This window comes from Pseudorca crassidens, chromosome 3 (genome assembly GCF_039906515.1).
Source record: "Pseudorca crassidens isolate mPseCra1 chromosome 3, mPseCra1.hap1, whole genome shotgun sequence".
Taxonomy (NCBI): Eukaryota; Metazoa; Chordata; class Mammalia; order Artiodactyla; family Delphinidae; genus Pseudorca; species Pseudorca crassidens.
The window spans coordinates 115,313,647-115,333,616 of record NC_090298.1 but is presented as its reverse complement, the minus strand read 5'-3'; the positions used below and the strand labels follow the sequence as shown (position 1 = coordinate 115,333,616).

The 19,970-nt window shown below is 36.8% G+C and overlaps 1 protein-coding gene across 2 annotated transcripts in view; it reads left to right on the top strand.

Moving 5' to 3' along the window:
- NME5 (NME/NM23 family member 5) overlaps positions 1–19,729 on the top strand; it is a 36,396-nt gene extending 16,667 nt beyond the window's left edge. For both annotated transcript variants that reach the window (XM_067731862.1, XM_067731861.1), the window contains 2 exons: positions 3,611–3,729; positions 16,614–19,729. In XM_067731862.1, the coding sequence (XP_067587963.1) occupies positions 3,611–3,729; positions 16,614–16,697 (203 nt within the window). In that variant the 3' untranslated portion in view covers positions 16,698–19,729. The remainder of the gene's footprint in view (positions 1–3,610; positions 3,730–16,613) is intronic.
- The last annotated feature ends 241 nt before the right edge of the window (positions 19,730–19,970 follow it).

Sequence of the window (19,970 nt, the reverse complement as noted above, 5' to 3'; positions counted from 1 at the left end):
GAAAACTACTAGAGCTGATCAATGAATTTGGTAAAATTGTAGGATACAAAATTAATGCACAGGAATCTCTTCCTTTCCTATACACTAATGTTAAAAAAATCTGAAAGAGAAATTAAGGAAGCACTGCTATTCACCATTGCAACAAAAAGAATAAAATACCTAGGAAGAAACCTACCTAGGGAGACAAAAGATGTGTATGCAGAAAACTATAAGACACTGATGAAAGAAATTAAAGATGATACAAACAGATGGAGAGATATACCATGTTCTTGGATTGGAAGAATCAATATTGTGAAAATGACTGTACTACCCAAAGCAATCTGCAGATTCAATGCAATCCCTATCAAATAACCAATGGCATTTTTCACAGAACTAGAACAAAAAATCTTGAAATTTATATGGAGACACGAAAGACCCCGAATAGCCAAAGCAGTCTTGAGGGAAAAAAACGGAGCTGGAGGAATCAGACTCCCTGACTTCAGACTATACTACAAAGCTACAGTAATCAAGAAAATATGGTACTGGCAGAAAAACAGAAATATAGATCAATGGAACAGGATAGAAAGCCCAGAGATAAACCCACGCACTTATGGTCAACTAATCTATGACAAAGGAGCCAAGGATATACAATGGAGAAAAGACTGTCTCTTCAATAAGTGGTGCTGCGAAAACTGGACAGCTACATGTAAAAGAATGAAATTAGAACACTCCCTAACACCATACACAAAAATAAACTCAAAATGGATTCGAGGCCTAAATGTAAGACTGGACACTATAAAACTCTTAGAGGAAAACATAGGAAGAACACTCTTTGACATAAATCACAGCAAGACCTTTTTTGATCCACCTCCTAGAGTAATGGAAATAAAATCAAAAATAAACAAATGGGACCTAATGAAACTTCAAAGCTTTTGCACAGCAAAGTAAACTACAAACAAGATGAAAAGACAACCCTCAGAATGGGAGAAAATATTTGCAAATGAATCGATGGACAAAGGATTAATCTCCAAAATATATAAACAGCTCATGCAGCTCAATATTAAAAAAACAACAACCCAATCCAAAAATGGGCAGAAGACCTAAATATACATTTCTCAAAGAAGACATACAGATGGCCAAGAAGCACATGAAAAGCTGCTCAGCATTACTAGTTATTAGCGAAATGCAAATCAAAACTACAATGAGGTAACACCTCACACCAGTTAGATAGGGCATCATCAGAAAATCTACAAACAACAAATGCTGGGGAGGGTGTGGAGGAAAGGGAACCCTCTTGCACTCTTGGTGGGAATGTAAATTGATATGGCCACTATGGAGAACATTATGGAGGTTCCTTAAAAAACTAAAAATAGAATTACCATATGATCCAGCAATCCCACTACTGTGCATATACCCAGAGAAAACCGTAATTCAAAAAGGCACATGCACCCCAATGTTCACTGCAGCACTATTTACAATAGCCAGGTCATGGAAGCAACCTAAATGCCCATCGACAGATGAATGGATAAAGAAGATGTGGTACATATATAAAATGGAATATTACTCAGCCATAAAAAGGAATGAAATTGAGTCACTTGTTGAGACGTGGATGCATCTAGAGACTGTCACACAGAGTGAAGTAAGTCAGGAAGAGAAAAACAAATATTGTATATTAACGCATATATGTGGAACCTAGAAAAATGGTACAGATGAACTGGTTTGCAGAGCAGAAATTGAGACACAGATGTAGAGAACAAATGTATGGACACCAAGGGGGGAAAGTGGCGGGGGGTGTGGTGGTGTGATGAACTGGGCGATTGGGATTGACATGTATACACTACTATGTATAAAATGGATACCTAATAAGAACCTGCTGTATAAAAAAAAACCAGGGGCTTCCCTGGTGGCGCAGTGGTTGAGAGTCCGCCTGCCAATGCAGGGGACGCGGGTTCGTGCCCTGGTCTGGGAGGATCCCACATGCCGCGGAGCGGCTGGGCCCATGAGCCATGGCCGCTGAGCCTGCAGGTCTGGAGCCTGTGCTCCGCAATGGGAGAGGCCACAACAGTGAGAGGCTTGCGTATTGCAAAAAAAAAAGAAAAAAAACAGAAAAAGAAGGAATCAGTGAAGCATTTTAAGGATGAAAGCGATATAATCAGATTTTCATTTTTATTTTTTAATTTATTTTTATTTTTTTTCAGATTTTCATGTTTAAAATAATATAAAAGGACCTGGGGCCAGTGAACATGATAAACATTGTCTTAACATGGTCTTACAGAGTAGAAGAGACAGATGACAAATATTTGTATCATCAAAATGAGACAAAATTATTACAGTAATCAGTGTAATAAAGGGTACTATCATGAGACTAATAGGAAAGGAGCCTGTTACCCAATACCTGTGAGACTCCTCCCAGCTCTTCATGGCATCCTGGCAAATGACTCCCATTGTTAGTCTTTGTCTCATTGAGACTGCGCCTATACACATATACATACAGTCATACAGAAATTATCCTCCCACCTTCCTTTGCCTTCAGTCAGTGAGGATTTAGATCTGAACACATGAGACTAGTCGCTTTGCTTTCTTATCTTTATCAAAAGTAGCACATTGGGACTTCCTTCGTGGCGCAGTGGTTAAGAATCTGCCTGCCAATGCAGGGGACATGGGTTCAAGCCCTGGTCTGGGAAGATCCCACATGCCACGGAGCAACTAAGCCCGTGAGCCACAGCTACTGAGCCTGCGAGCCACAACTACTGAAGCCTGCGCACCTAGAGCCCATGCTCTGCAACAAGAGAGGCCACCACAGTGAGAAGCCCGTTCACCACAACAAAGAGTAGTTCCACTTGCCACAACTGGAAAAGGCCTGCGCCCAGCAATGAAAACGTAGCTCAGCCAAAAATAAATTAAAAATTTTATTAAAAAAGAAAAAAGCACATTGATGGAGATCAACCTCAAAAGACCTATGAAGAGTTACACATTTCTTTCTGGTAGAAATATATTTTTTGTTGTACTGCAAGTCTGGTTCACCTACATAGTGTTCAAAAAAGCTGAAAACACTAAAATTTCCCTAAATCTTACATTATTTATTTTAAAACCTGAAAAATAACAGCAGGAATATTCAGACTATTATAGAAATAGGTTTTATGTGTATATTCAGTAGTCTGTAAGAGAGCAAGAAGCATGTATTATTCACTGTTGTATCTGTAACACTTTGCAAAATGCCTACCATTTTGTTGACAGGAGTTAATTTTTGTGATGAATTAATCTCCTAGATTATACACATTCTTCATATTTTTCTTTTTCATAATATTGTCCATTATGTATTTACTGTAAAAAACATGGAAATGTAAATGCAGAAAAGGAGATTGTTGAAAATATCATCGGAATCTTATGTATGAGCACTGTCAGCATTTTGATGGGGTTTTTTTGCCAGTCTTATGAGTCTTATTATTTTCTGTATGTGTGTGCTTGTGTGTTTTTGAACAAAATATTAGGTATATAGTTCTGTTTCCTTTTTTTAAAAAAATAACTCTTAAGTATTTCTCATGCTGTTAAAATTTATTTGAAGGTGTCCTTTTTAATGATTGTGTAATATTTCATCATTTATATTAGCTTTAATCATTTGTATTTGCAGTGATTGTTGAGCCCATTCCAGTTGGACAAGCTGCTAAGGACTATTTAAATGTGCACGTAATGCCAACTCTGCTTAAAGGACTTTCAGAGCTTTGTAAGCAAAAACCAGCAGATCCTTTTGTAAGAAATCTTTTTATTCATACTGAACAATATTGTCTATAGTTTTCATAGTTAAAATATTATATTCTTTGAAACATATTGAGAGTCATTTAAAAAAACTTTATATATACATTTTAGATACTTCATTTTGTATAACTTTTGATTATAGTTGACCCTTGAGAGTCGGGGTTAGGGGCACTGACCCTTTGTGCCGTCAAAAATCTGACATAAAACTTATAGTAGACCCTCGTATCTTCATTTCCTCTGTATCTGTGATTCTGCATCCTGAGTTCAGCCAGTCGTGGATTGTGTAGTACTGTAGTATTTACTATTGGAAAAAAATCTGCGTGTAAGTGGACCCCCCACAGTTCAAACCTATGTTGCTCAAGGGTCAGTTATACTTATTTTCTTGCTGTGCTTTAACTCTTAAAAAAAAATTCTTCCTAAGTACATTTTCAGTCATTTTGCATCCTTTCATTGCTGAGCATTGTTTTTGTATATAATTTATATAATCAAATGATAAAATTATTTACTTGAATTGTGTTCAACATTTTTGTTTCTCATGCTATCTAAATTTTTTTTTTGCAATCTAAATTTTTTTAACAGAAAACCATTTATTCACATACCTAGAGGCCTCAACATTGCTCATTCAGGGGGAAGAACGGTTGAGTATGAGGACCTAGGATGATTGTCCAGGGCCAAGTGTCAGCCGGGGTCCTTCTTTATAGATACTCCCACCCATCTGAGATAATCAAGGAAGGTTATTTTAATACCAGCCGTACCAAAATAATATCTCTAGCCTTTGTTAGCATTCTCAAAGGGAATCCCCTTTGGAAGACAAAAGATTTAATCTTTCCCACTAACATTACCACTTTTACCAAAAAGAAAAAGATTGACAGGTTATTTCTTTAATATGTCTTTTTTCATTGTGAAAATAGTATATTTTCATTTAGTAAGAAACCTGAAACTACTGAAAAATGTAAAGAAGAGAAGAAAAAGATACTCCTGGTTCCATTTCCTAAACATGGTCTCCCAAGTCATCTTGCTTAGATTCAGCTCTGACTCTAGACACCTAACCTCTCTCTGAGTCTCTTTATTCTCATCAATAAGATGTAGGTATATTGGCAACTGTCTACCTAGTAGGGATATTGTTAGGATTAAATGTATTAGTGCATGTAAAATTCTTAAAGTGCTTGGTGCGTAAGTGCTCAAACATTAGCTGCTGCTATTACTGGTTTTGGTTTGGTTTGGTTTGGTTTGGTTTTTAAAGCCTATATCTCCAATGAAACTAATCCTGTTTAGTTTCAAAAAAACTAGTCCTGTTTTTTTTTTCTTTGCCCAGATTTTATTTTTTTATATCACTACATATAAACACATATCCCATAAATATTGGTATATTTAAGTATATATTTTATAGAGATTATTTTAATAGTTACATGATGTTTCTTTTGTTACCTTTACCATTCTTTTGCTGTTTGAGTTGTTTGCTATTATAAATACTGTAACAATAAACATCTCTGAGTATAACACTTTTCACACATTGAGATTATTTCATTTGGAAAGAGATCAAAAAGTGAAATTATAATTCAAAACATGAAATTAAAAAAAAAATTTTATCCCTTAAAAAACTTACTTATTTTTTAAGCTGTTTAATTTTTTGAATAAGCAATGTTGGAATATGGTATAAAATTTAAAAGTTCCAAAAGGATATATAGTGAAAAGTAACTCTCCTTTCCATTCCTCTTCCTCAGCTACCCAGTTGTTCCTTGGAGTTAATTATTGTTACCAGCTTCTAGTATATCCTTTCAGAGAAACTCTATACATATATAAGCATAAAATAAAATACTTATTATTTATATGTACTTAAAAACACATATAGATACAAATGCTAGCTACTAAACACACTATTTGACGCTTTTTACCTTATATACTTAATATGTATTATAAATTATTAAATAGCACCATAAACAAAATTGCCCCATTTTAAAAGAACAGCTTATGGCATTCTGTTTTATGGATTTTCTACAAATTTTAAAATTTTTTTTTGGCCGTGCAGCTTGTGGGATCTTAGTTCCCTGACCAGGGATCGAACCCATGCCCCCTTCAGTGGAAGGGCGGAGTCCTTACCACTGGACCACCAGGGAATTCCCTACAATTTATTAGTCACATATGGATGGTTGTTCAGGTTGTTTCCACTCTTTTGTTATTATAAACTGCTACAGTGAATATCTTCATTCATTTGTCAGCATACCATTTATTTGTAGAATAAATTTCTACAAATGAAAATACGAAGTCAAAAAGAATGTTATTTTGATGTTTTTGATATGTGCTTTTTTTTTTTTTTTTTTTTTTTTTCAGTACACGGGCCTCTCACTGTTGTGGCCTCTCGCGCTGCGGAGCACAGGCTCCAGACCCGCAGGCTCAGCGGCCATGGCTCACGGGCCCAGCCGCTCCGCGGCATGTGGGATCCTCCCGGACCGGGGCACAAACCCGCGTCCCCTGCATCGGCAGGCGGACTCTCAACCACTGCGCCACCAGGGAAGCCCGATGTGTGCATTTTTAATTTGGATAAATATTGCCAAATTACCTTTTGTAGTGGTTGTACCATTTTATACTCTGATCAAAAATGAATGAGAGGGGACTTCCCTGAGTCCCCTGGTGGCGCAGTGGTTAAGAATCCATCTGCTAATGCAGGGGACACAGGTTCGAGCCCTGGTCCAGGAAGATCCCACATGCTGTGGAGCAACTAAGCCCGAGAGCCACAACTACTGAGCCTGCACTCTACAGCCCGTGAGCCACAACTGCTGAGCGCATGTGCCACCATTACTGAAGCCTGAACTCTAGAGCCCGTGAGCTACAACTACTGAAGCCTGCGTGCCTAGATCCTAGGCTCCGCAATAAGAGAAGCCACCACAATGAGAAGACCGCGTGCAGCAACAAAGACCCAATGTAGCCAAAAATAAATTATTAATTAAATTTTAAAAAGTGAATGAGAGTACCTGATGTTTTTTCAAGTTTTGTGGGTTTTATTTTTTTTTTTTACCAATCTCAGGTGAAAAGTGGTTATCTCGTAACTTAATTTGTATTTCTTTTGTTATGAGTGAGTTTGAGTATCTTTTAGTATATGCTACTTAAAGCCATTTGCATTTCCTTTTCTGTGAACTTCCTACCCCAGGCCTTTGTCTATTTGCCAGCGCTTGATCGTCTAGGTCTTTTTCTTACTGTATTGGTACTATGTTTAAGAAATTAAACATATTTTAACCAACATATTTTGTTGGTTACTAGATTTTCTCAGTTTAATACTACTTCCAGGATATATTTTAATATTTTTGTACTATATTTGTTGAGCTCTTTTATGCCTTCCAGGTTTCTGTTATATTTGAAGAAGTTTTTCTGTTTCAAGATTATAAGTAACATTCTCTCATTCTGCCTTCTAGTACTTTTTAATATTTCCTTTTTCTCCCCCCATGTATATGTCTTTGGTCATCTGGAATATTTTTTTGCTATAGGGAGTGAGGTAGAGAGCCACATTTTATTTTATTTTCCACTTGGTTACTCAATTGACAAAAACCATTTATTGAACAGTATGTATTTTCTTCATCGATTTAAAAACCCACTGTTAATATATACTAAGTTCTTACATGCATTTAGTGGGTTTCTCTTTTTTTTTTTTTTTGGTTTGTTAATTTCATCTGTTCATTTGTAAGTACCACATTGCTTTAAGTCATAGGTTTGTAATATATTTCAAAGTCAGTTCTAAACCTTTCAATTACTCTTTTTTTTCAGAATTTTCTTAATTTTGTTTTGCATTATAATTTCTAATGTGAATATTTTCAGTCACAATACATACTCTCACATTGCTTTCTTTTTTTTAAATAAATTTATTTATTAAGTTAAAAACACTGGAGTGGGAGTGGGACTGATTTGATGAGAGGAAAAATAGATTAAAGATGGTAATTCAATTGTTTTAACTTCCATTCAGTTGTTCTAACCTCACACAATGGTGAGGTTAAACATTTCCCTCTATGTTTAGTTGTATTTCCTCCTTTGTGAATTATCTGTTTATCTTTTGTCCAGTTATCTGTTGGAGTTTTGTATGAATTCCTTTTTTATTACTGAATTATAATTAATCTACAACACTATATTAGTTCCAGGTGCACGACATAGTGATTTGATATTTCTGTACAGTACAGAATGATCACTATGATTAAGTCTAGTTACCACCTGTCACCATACAAAGTTATTGAAATGTTGTTGACTATATTCCCCATGCGGTACATTTCATCCCTGTGACATTTATTTTGTAACTGGAAGTTTATATCTCTTAATATCCCTCTCCTCTTTCACTTATTCCCAACCCCACTTGTCTCCGGCAATCACCTCTTTGTTCTCTCTATCTATGACTCTGTTTTGTTATATTTATTCATTTGTTTTGGTTTTTAGATTCCACACATAAGTGAAATCATATGGTATTTATCTTTCTCTGATTTATTTCACTAGTATAATACCTTCTAGGTTTATCCATCTTGTTGCAAATGACAAATTTTCTTTTTTTACGGTTGAGTAATATTCCATTGTGTGTGTGTGTGTGTGTGTGTGTACATATGTCACATCATTTTTTTTGAATTTTATTTTATTAATTTTTTTATACAGCAGGTTCTTATTAGTCATCAATTTTATACACATCAGTGTATACATGTCAATCCCAATCACCCAATTCAGCACACCCATACCCCCATCACCCACCGCTTTCCCGCCTTGGTGTCCATACGTTTGTTCTCTACATCTGTGTCTCAATTTCTGCCCTGCAAACCAGTTCAACTGTACCATTTTTCTAGCTTCCACATATATGCGTTAATATACGATATTTGTTTTTCTGACTTACTTCACTCTGTATGACAGTCACTAGATCCATCCACATCTCAACAAATGACCCAATTTTGTTCTTTTTATGGCTGAGTAATATTCCATTGTATATATGTACCACATCTTTTTTATCCATTCATCTGTCGATGGGCATTTAGGTTGCTTCCATGACCTGGCTATTGTAAATAGTGCTGCAGTGAACATTGGGGTGCTTGTGTCTTTTTGAATTACGGTTTTCTCTGGGTATATGCCCATTAGTGGCATTGCTGGATCATATGGTAATTCTATTTTTAGTTTTTTAAGGAACCTCCATAATGTTCTCCGTAGTGGCCATATCAATTTACATTCCTACCAACAGTGCAAGAAGGTTCCCTTTTCTTCACACCCTCTCCAGCATTTATTGTTTGTAGATTTTTTTTTTTTCTTTTTGGTACGTGGGCCTCTCACTGCTGTGGCCTCTCCCGTTGCAGAGCACAGGCTCGGGACGCGCAGGCTCAGCAGCCATGGCTCACAGGCCCAGCTACTCTTTTGCACGTGGGATCCTCCCAGACAGGGGCATGAACCCGTGTCCCCTGCATTGGCAGGCGGACTGTCAACCACTGCGCCACCAGGGAAGCCCGAGGGTTCCTTTTACTCCACACCCTGTCCAGCATTTGTTGTTTGTAGATTTTCTGATGATGCCCATTCTAACTGGTGTGAGGTGATACCTCATTGTAGTTTTGATTTGAATTTCTCTAATAATTAGTGATGTTGAGCAGCTTTTCATGTGCCTCTTGGCCATCTGTGTGTCTTCTTTGGAGAAATGTCTATTTAGGTCTTCTGCCCATTTTGGGATTGGGTTGTTTGTTTTTTTAATATTGAGCTGCATGAGCTGTTTATATATTTTGGAGATTGATTGATTCCATTGATTCATTTGCAAGTATTTCCCATTGATTCGTTTTCAAGTATTTTCTCCCATTATGAGGGCTGTCTTTCGTCTTGTTTACGGTTTCCTTTGCTGTGCAAAGGCTTTGAAGTTACATTAGGTCCCATTTGTTTATTTTTGATTTTATTTCCATTACTCTAGGAGGTGGATCAAAAAAGGTCTTGCTGTGATTTATGTCAAAAAGTGTTCTTCCTATGTTTTCCTCTAAGAGTTTTATAGTGTCCGGTCTTACATTTAGGTCTCTAATCCATTTTGAGTTTACTTTTGTGTATGGTGTTAGGGAGTGTTCTAATTTCATTCTTTTACATGTAGCTGTCCAGTTTTCGCAGCACCACTTATTGAAGAGACAGTCTTTTCTCCATTGTATATCCTTGGCTCCTTTGTCATAGATTAGTTGACCATAAGTGCGTGGGTTTATCTCTGGGCTTTCTATCCTGTTCCATTGATCTATATTTCTGTTTTTCTGCCAGTACCATACTGTCTTGATTACTGTAGCTTTGTAGTATAGTCTGAAGTCAGGGAGTCTGATTCCTCCAGCTCCGTTTTTTCCCCTCAAGACTGCTTTGGCTATTCGGGGTCTTTCGTGTCTCCATATAAATTTTAAGATTTTTTGTTCTAGTTCTGTGAAAAATGCCATTGGTTATTTGATAGGGATTGCATTGAATCTGCAGATTGCTTTGGGTAGTACAGTCATTTTCACAATATTGATTCTTCCAATCCAAGAACATGGTATATCTCTCCATCTGTTTGTATCATCTTTAATTTCTTTCATCAGTGTCTTATAGTTTTCTGCATACACATCTTTTGTCTCCCTAGGTAGATTTCTTCCTAGGTATTTTATTCTTTTTGTTGCAATGGTGAATAGCAGTGCTTCCTTAATTTCTCTTTCAGATTTTTTTAACATTAGTGTATAGGAAAGGAAGAGATTCCTGTGCATTAATTTTGTATCCTACAACTTTACCAAATTCATTGATCAGCTCTAGTAGTTTTCTGGTGGCATCTCTAGGATTCTATTTGTATAGTATCATGTCATCTGTTTTACTTCTTCTTTTCCAATTTGTAATTCTTTTATTTCTTTTTCTTCTCTGATTGCCATGGTTAGGACTTCCAAAACTATGTTGAATAAGAGTGTGAGATTGGACATCCTTGTCTTGTTCCTGATCTTAGAGGAAATGCTTTCAGTTTTTCAGCGTTGAGAATGATGTTTGCTGTGGGTTTGTTGTATATGGCCTTTATTATGTTGAGGTGGGTTCCCTCTATGCCCACTTTCTGGAGAGTTTTTATCATAAATGGGTGTTGAATTTTGTCAAAAGCTTTTTCTGCATCTATTGAGATGATCATGTGGTATTTCTTCTTCCATTTGTTAATATGGTGTATCACAATGACTGATTTGTGTATATTGAAAAATCCTTGCATCCCTGAGAAAAATCCCGCTTGAACATGGTGTATGATTCTTTTAATGAGTTGTTGGATTCTGTTTGCTAGTATTTTGTTGAGGACTTTTGCATCTATATTCATGAGTAATATTGGTCTGTAATTTTTTTTGTACTATCTTTGTCTGGTTTTGGTATCAGGGTGATGGTGGCCTCATAGAATGAGTTTGGGAGTGTTCTTTCCTCTGCAATTTTTTGGAGGAGTTTGAGAAGGATGGGTGTTAGCTCTTCTCTAAATGTTTGATAGAATTCACCTGTGAAGCCATTTGGTCCTGGACTTTTGTTAGTTGGAAGATTTTTCTTTTCTTTTCTTTTTTTTGCGGTATGCAGGCCTCTCACTGTTGTGGCCCTCCCGTTGTGGAGCACAGGCTCCAGACGAGCAGGCTCAGCGGCCATGGCTCACAGGCCCAGCTGCTCCACGGCATGTGGGATCTTCCCGGACTGGGTCACGAACCTGTGTCCCCTGCATCGGCAGGCGGACTCTCAACCACTGCACCACCAGGGAAGCCCTGCTCTGATCTTTGTGATTTCTCTGCTTCTGCTAACTTTGGGTTTTGTTTGTTTTTCTTTCTCTAGTTCCTTTAGGTATAAGGTTAGATTGTTTATTTGAGTTGTTTCTTGTTTCTTGAGGTAGGCTTGTATAGCTATAAACTTCCCTCTTAGAACTGCTTTTGCTGCATCCCATAGGTTTTGGATCGTCGTGTTTTCATTCTCATTTGTCTCTAGGTATTTTTTGATTTCCTCTTTGATTTCTTCAGTGATCTCTTGGTTGTTTAGTAACGTATCGTTTAGCCTCCATGTGTTTGTGTTTTTTACATTTTTTTCCCTGTAACTGATTTCTAATATGATAGCGTTGTGGTCAGAAAAGATGCTTGATATGATTTCAGTTTTCTTAATTTGCTGAGGCTTGATTTGTGACTCAAGATGTGATCCGTCCTGGAGAATGTTCCGTGTGCACTTGAGAAGAAAGTGCAATCTGCTGTTTTTGGATGGAATGTCCTATAAATATCAATTAAATCTATCTGGTCTATTGTGTCATTTAAAGCTTATGTTTCCTTATTAATTTTCTGTTTGGATGATCTGTCCATTGGTGTAAGTGAGGTGTTAAAGTCCCCCACTATTATTGTGTTACTGTCGATTTCCTCTTTTATAGCTGTTAGCAGTTGCCTTATGTATTGAGGTGCTCCTATGTTGGGTGCATATACATTTATAATTGTTATATCTTCTTCTTGGATTGATCCCTTGATCATTATGTAGCGTCCTTCCTTGTCTCTTGTAACATTCTTTATTTTAAAGTCTATTTTATCTGATATGAGTATTGCTACTCCAGCTTTCTTTTGATTTCCATTTGCATGGAATATCTTTTACCATCCCCTCACTTTCAGTCTGTATGTGCCCCTAGGTCTGAAGTGGGTATCTTGTAGACAGCATATATATGGGTCTTGTTTTTGTATCCATTCAGCAAGCCTGTATCTTTTGGTTGGAGCGTTTAATCCATTCACGTTTAAGGTAATTATCAATATGTATGTTCCTATTACCGTTTTCTTAATTGTTTTGGGTTTGTTTTTGTAGGTCCTTTTCTTCTCTTGGGTTTCCCACTTAGAGAAGTTCCTTTAGCATTTGTTGTAGAGCTGGTTTGGTGATGCTGAATCCTCTTAGCTTTTGCTTGTCTGTAAAGCTTTTGATTTCTCCATAGAATATGAATGAGATCCTTGCCAGGTAGAGTAATCTTGGTTGTAGGTTCTTCCCTTTCATCACTTTAAGTATATCATGCCACTCCATTCTGGCTTGTAGGGTTTCTGCTGAGAAATCACCTTAACCTTATGGGAGTTCCCTTGTATGTTATTTGTCATTTTTCCCTTGCTGCTTTCAATAATTTTTCATTGTCTTTAATTTTTGCCAATTTGATTACTACGTGTCTCTGCGTGTTTCTCCTTGGGTTTATCCTGTATGGGACTCTGCAGTTCCTGGACTTGGGTGGCTATTTCCTTTCCTGTGTTAGGGAAGTTTTTGACTATAATCTCTTCAAATATTTTCTCGGGTCCTTTCTCTCTCTCTTCTCCTTCTGGGACCCCTATAATGCAAATGTTGTTGTGTTTAATGTTGTCCCAGAAGTCTCTTAGGCTGTCTTCATTTCTTTTCATTCTTTCTTCTGTTGTGTAGCAGTGAATTCCACCATTCTGTCTTTCAGGTCACTTATCCGTTCTTCTGCCTCAGTTATTCTGCTATTGATTCCTTCTAGTGTAGTTTTTTTTTTTTTTTTGGCAGTACGTGGGCCACTCAATGTTGTGGCCTCTCCTGTTGCGGAGCACAGGCTCCGCATGCACAGGCTCAGCAGCAATGGCTCACGAGCCCAGCTGCTCCACGGCATGTGGGATATTCCTGGACTGGGGCACGATCCTGTGTCCCCTGCATTGGCAGGCGGACTCTCAACCACTGTGCCACCAGGGAAGCCCTAGTTTAGTTTTCATTTCAGTTTTTGTATTGTTCATCTGTGTTTGTTTGTACTTTTAATTCTTCTAGATTTTTGTTAAACATTTCTTGCATATTCTCGATATTTGCCTCCATTCTTTTTTTGAGGTCCTGGATCATCTTCACTATCATTATTCTGAATTCTTTTTCTGGAAGGTTGCCTATCTCCATTTAGTTGTTTTTCGGGGGTTTTATCTTGTTCCTTCATCTGGTACGTAGCCCTCTGCCTTTTCATCTTGTGTATATTTCTGTGAATGTGGTTTTTGTTCCACAGGCTGAAGGATTGTAGTTCTGCATGCTTCTGCTGTCTGCCCTCTATCACATCTTTTTAATCTGTTCATATATTGACTTAGGTTGCTTCCCTATCTTGGCTATTGTAAATAATACTGCAATGAACATAGGGGTGCATATATGTTTTCAAATTAGTGTTTTTGTTTTCTTCAGAAAAGTACCCAGAAGCGGAATTGCTAGATCATATGGTAGTTGTGATTCTAACTTTTTGAGGAACCTTCATATTGCTTTCTGTAGTGGCTGTATCAATTATTTATATTCCCACCAACAGTGCACCAGGGTTCCCTTTTCTCCATGTCCTTGCCAACATTTGTTATTTTTTCTTTTTGATGATAGCCATTCTAATTGATGTGAGGTAATATCTCCTTGTGGTTTTGATTTGCATTTCCTTGATGATTAGCGATGTTGAGCATCTTTGCATGTGTCTGTTGGCCATCTGTTTGTCTTCCTCAGAAAAATGTCTATTCAGGTTCTCTGCCCATTTTTAAATTCATTTTTTGTTTTTTTGATGTTGAGTTGTATGAGTCACTTGTATATATTGAATATTAACCTCTTATCAGGTATATTGTTTGCAAATACCTCCTCCCATTCAGTAGGCTGCCTTTTCATTTTGTTGATAGTTTCCTTCACTGTTCAGAAGTGTTTTAGTTTTATGTCATCCCATTTGGGTTTTTTTGCTTTTGTTTCCCTTGACTGAGGAGATATATTCAAAAATATATTTCTAAAAATACAACATTGTGAATCAACTATAGTTCAATAAAATTTTTCAAAAATATATTGCTAAGACTGATTTCAAAGTGCATAATGCCTGTGTTTTCTTCTAGGAATTTTATGGTTTCCTGTCTGCATTTAATTCTTTATTCCATTTTTAGTTTGTTTTTGTATATGGTGTGAGAGAGTAGTCCAGTTCGATTCTTTTGCATGTAGCTGTTCAATTTTCCTAAAACTATTTATTGAAGAGACTATCTTTTCCCCATTGTATTTCCTGTCTCCTTTGGCATAGATTGATTGACCATATAAGTGTGGGTTCATTTCTGGGCTGTCTGTTCTTTTCCATTGATCTATGTGTCTGTTTTTGTGCCAATGCCATACATTTTATTATTTTATTTTATTTTATCTTTTTTGACCATGCTGCACGGCATGTATGGTGTGAGATAGGGGGTCCAACTTCATTCTTTTGCATGTGGAAATCCAGTTTCTTAGTACCATCTGTTGAAGAAACTATATCTTCTCCACTGAATGGACTTGATACCATTGTCAAAAATCAGTTGACCATATATATATGGGTTTATTTCTGGCTCTCAAGTCTATTCCATTGATCTATATGTATATCTATATGCCACACTGTTTTAATTACTGTAGCTTTATAGAAGATATTGAAATTGGGAAGAACAAATTCTACAACTTGATTTTTTTCTTTTTTCATGATTGTTTTGGCTATTTGGAGCTCCTTGAAATTCCATATGAATTTGAGGATTGTCTTTTCCTTTTCTGCAAAAACAACTGTTGGAAATTTGATGGGGATTGTGTTGAATCTATAGATCACTTTGAGTAATATTGACATCTTAGCATCTGAATGTTAGTAAATCTATCCATGGACATGGGATGTCTTTCCATTTATTTAGGTTTTTAAATTTCTTTTGGCAATGTTTTATAATTTTCAGGACACAAGTTGGTTAAATTTATTCCTAGATATTTTTTTCAAATCCATTATAAATGAATGTGATTTCCTAATTTCCTTTTTGAATCATTCATTGCTGATATATGGAAACACAACTGATTTTTGTGTATTGATCTTGTAACCTACAACTTTGCCATATTAATTTATTAGCACTAGTAGCTTTCTTTGATTCTTTGGGATTTTTTAATACAGGCATACCATGGAGATGTTGTGGGTTAGGTTCCAGACCACCACAATTAAGCAAGTATTGCAGTAAAGCAAGTCATACAAATTTTTTGGTTTCCCAATGGATATAAAAGTTATGGTTACACTATTCTGTAGTCAATTAAGTGTGCAACAATACCTTATTGCTAAAAAATGCTAGGCATCATCTGAACCTTCAGTGAGTCATAATTTTTTTGCAATAGTAACATTAAAGATCCCTGATCATAGACCACTATAACAAATATAATAATAATGGAAATGTTTGAAATATTGTGAGAATTAGCAAAATATGACATGGAGACACAAAGTCAGCAAATACTGTTAGAAAAATGATGCCAATAATCTTGCTCTTGCTCAATGCAGAGTGATCAAAAATCTTCAATTTGTACAAAAAAAAATGCACTATCTGCAAAGTGCAGTAAACTGATGGAGATCTGCCTATATATAATAGGGTCATGTCATTTGTGAATGGACATAGTTTTACCTTCCTTTCCAGTTTGGATCTATACTTGACAGTATTGCATAATGTAAAACTTATTGTTTCAATTTTTTTAATTAATTTATTTATTTTTGGCTGTGTTGGCTCTTTGTTGTTGCACACAGGCTTTCTCTAGTTGCGGTGAGTGGGGGCTACTCTTCCTTGTGGTGGGCGGGCTTCTCATTGTGGTGGCTTCTCTTTTTACAGAGCACAGGCTCTAGGCACATGGGCTTCAGTAGTTGTGTCACACACAGGCTCAGTAGTTGTGGCTCACGGGCTCTAGAGTACAGGCTCAGTAGTTGTGGCACACGAGCTTAGTTGCTCCGCAGCATGTGGGATCTTCCCGGACCAGTTTTCAAACCCGTGTCCCCTGCATTAGCAGGTGGATTCTTACCCACTGCACCACCAGGGAAGCCCCCTGTTTCAATTTTTAATGCTCATTTTCTTATTATCCTTAAAGTGATTTTGGAAACTATTTTAAATTGAAATAGTATATATTGAAGAAATATGTAATCATTAATTAACGTAAGGGTTTTTTTTTTCTTTTTTCCATAGATTTGGCTGGCTGATTGGTTGCTGAAAAATAATCCCAACAAACCCAAACTTTGTCATCATCCAGTTGCAGAAGAACCTTATTAAAATAAAGCTCTCAAAGAACAAATCACGAACTGTCTCACTGTAAAAGGCATGCTTCTACTTAAGAAAGAAGTAACTCCTAAGGGTTTAAGTAACTACATGTGACATAAATTATTTCTTAAAAATAAATTTTAAAAGAATAACTATTTCATGCAGCACATAACATTATCTAAAGTAAAATATTGGTTTAGGGTATGATTTTTTTTTAATAAGAAAATTGTATTAGCAGGATTTAGAATGTCAACAAAGTAACTGCAACTTTTTATTTTTACAGTTACAAAGTGGTATTCAGTTAAGAGAACAACAGTTCATAGAGGATGCAACAGAGACAACTGAAGATAATAAGATACCATTTCTATATATAACTGATTTTTGCTGTGCACCAACAAGAACCTACTTTAAATTTCTCTGCCAATTTACAACCTCCATAATGTACTAGGCAAGGTTAGTAGCTATTGAAAATACCACCAGGACAGGGGTAGCTAAAGACACATTTGGTAGTATGTTAACTATACACAAAAGACACCATACAGTTTAAAAACAAGTTTTGCACAGCTTTACAGTGCAAGACATGGTCCTCCATCTCTCTGAGGACTTTTGGAAAACTCTGAGAAGGTGACTGGGTACTTCTTGTGCTCCTTCTGGCAAGTTTGCCCAAAGAATGCATATGATGGTGCTTCTCGGTCTCTTAGGATATCCTTTCCCATATTTAGTTATTTTTCCTCCGTGAGTCACAGTCATCCAGTGCCCATCTGGCTCTCACTTGCCCTGGTGCTGTCTCTGTGGAGGAGCTCATTGTGTTGCAATGGCTGTCGATTTAGGATATGATTTTAACAATGACGTAAGCATTAAGTAATAGAAGGCTGATGTAAGATATTGCTTATTATTTTTTAATTTCGAGAAGATATGGAATTTTCGTTATATTTTCCCTAGCCTATATCTACATGCATAATTAATGCATAGTTCAGACAGCTGAGTTTAAAAAGTATAAGTATATAAATAATTACGGGTTTTTTCCGCTATCCAATAGTAGTGTTCCTATGAAACCTTTCGTAAGCTGAAAGGGTGTAATGTGAAGAATCAATTACCTTAGTTCACAAGTTGCTAACAGATTCACAGAATCAATTGGGATAAAGGCCAGGTGTTCACTGACAGTTCAAAGCTATCACGGCTTGATGCTGGGATGCTGAGTGTAGTTCCCTAGGAATGATATTCGTGGTGCTACTCTTGTTGCTCGCTGTGCGCACTGCCTCTGAATTGGCTCATTGCAAAACAAATAGTTCTGTTTTCCCTTTTATCATAAAAGCAAAAATCCTCTTCAGATTTCTTTTGGTTAGTGAAAACAGATACGAATGCAGGTCTTTCGTAAGAGCAAAGTGGCATCAAGTGAACTTTCAGAAAGGGGGGCTACCTATATTTAGTAAAATGAAAATGGTTAGAACTCAATTATAGTTTTAACCAGTCATATATAATTATTTCCTCAACATTAATAAGTGCCCTACAAGGGTGACCGACAGTAGCATGACAACTCATTTCTGGTTGTATCACTGAAAGTCCTGCATGCTTTGAGGCCCCTTAATCCTTCACAAAATGGAATGATTGGTCCCTCTACCAAAGTCTTTAGGTTAATATTTCTCAATTATGTTTTTGTGATGAAGTGCTAGTTTTCAAAAAATGAAAAGTTCTCAGTTATTAAAGAAATTTTAATTTACTTAAAAAAAGATCCAAGTTGTAAAAGACTTTTTTTAAGAGTAAATAATTAAACTGGCCTCATCTCTTCAGAAAGGCAATGTCATTATAAAACAAAAAATGGAAATGGGGAAGACCAAAGAAACACCTTAACCAAAAGCAATGAGTAGCTCTTGCCTAAAAAAACATCTATAGAAGACCTTTGGGGGGACAATTAAGGAGATTTAGATATGGACTAAATATTAGGTGATATTAGGGAATAATTGCTAAATTTCAAAGGGTCAAAATGATATGGCCATAAAAGGAGAATATCATGTTTAGGTTATGCATTCTGAAATTTCTAGGGGAAATTTTTTGATGTTTGCAACTTATTTTCAAATGGTTCAGCAAGAAATATTTTTATACATGTAAAGATAAAGCAAAGTTAACAAAATATTAACAATTGTTCAGTCCAGGTGGTGGGCACTCTAGTGTACTATTCTTTCAACTTTTCTGTGCTTTAAAACTATTCACAAATGAAGTTGGGGAAAAAAGATCTGTATGTTATTATCAAAAGCTGGTGTTCAGTTTTTCACATTGTTGATAGGGAAACATTCAGATACTATATAGCTCTTGATTTGATATAAAAATGACATATACTAATCATCTATGATGTGTTTTAGCCAAACATGTGTACCTTAAAATTATCAAGCCTTTAGGCCCACCTTCCTGCTTACAGTAGTAGGAAATAATGTGGCCATCTGAATGATACCATAAAGAAGCAAAAATTTACAAGATGTGATGTTCTGTAAGACAGCTGCCTTGGTCTTTCAACAAATTGGTATTATGAGAAAAGGGACTCTTTTAGATTAACAGAGATGTGAGATACATAATCAGAATCAACACTAGTTTCTAGATTGAACCCACATTTATGCAGACAAGCTGCAAAGGACATTTTGAAAAAATTTTTATTTATTTATTTATTTATATTTGGCTGTGTTGGGTCTTTGTTTCTGTGCGTGGGCTTTCTCTAGTTGCGGCGAGCGGGGGCCACTCTTCATTGCGGTGCACAGGCCTCTCACTGTCGCGGCCTCTCTTGTTGCAGAGCACAAGCTCCAGGCACGCAGGCTCAGCAGTTGTGGCTCACGGGCCTAGTTGCTCCACGGTATGTGGGATCTTCCCAGACCAGGGCTCGAACCCGTATCCCCTGCACTGGCAGGCAGACTCTCAACCACTGCGCCACCAGGGAAGCCCTGCAAAGGACATTTTTGAGATAACTGGGAAGATTTGAATCTAGACTGAGTATTAGATACAATGAAAATGTGTTGTCTTGGAAGGTAAAGATGGTTAACTGAAAAGACATGTTACGAAGCAATATGTACAGTGAGATCTTACTTTTTTTAAAATAAATTTATTTTATTTATTTTATTTTTGGCTGCACTGGGTCTTCATTCCTGTGTGTGGGCTTTCTCTAGTTGTGGCGAGCGGGGGCTACTCTTTGCTGCGGTGCGCGGGCTTCTCCTTGCCATGGCTTCTCTTGTTGCGGAGCACAGGCTCTAGGTACGCAGGCTTCAGCTGTGGTTCGTGGGCTCAGTAGTTGTGGCTCAC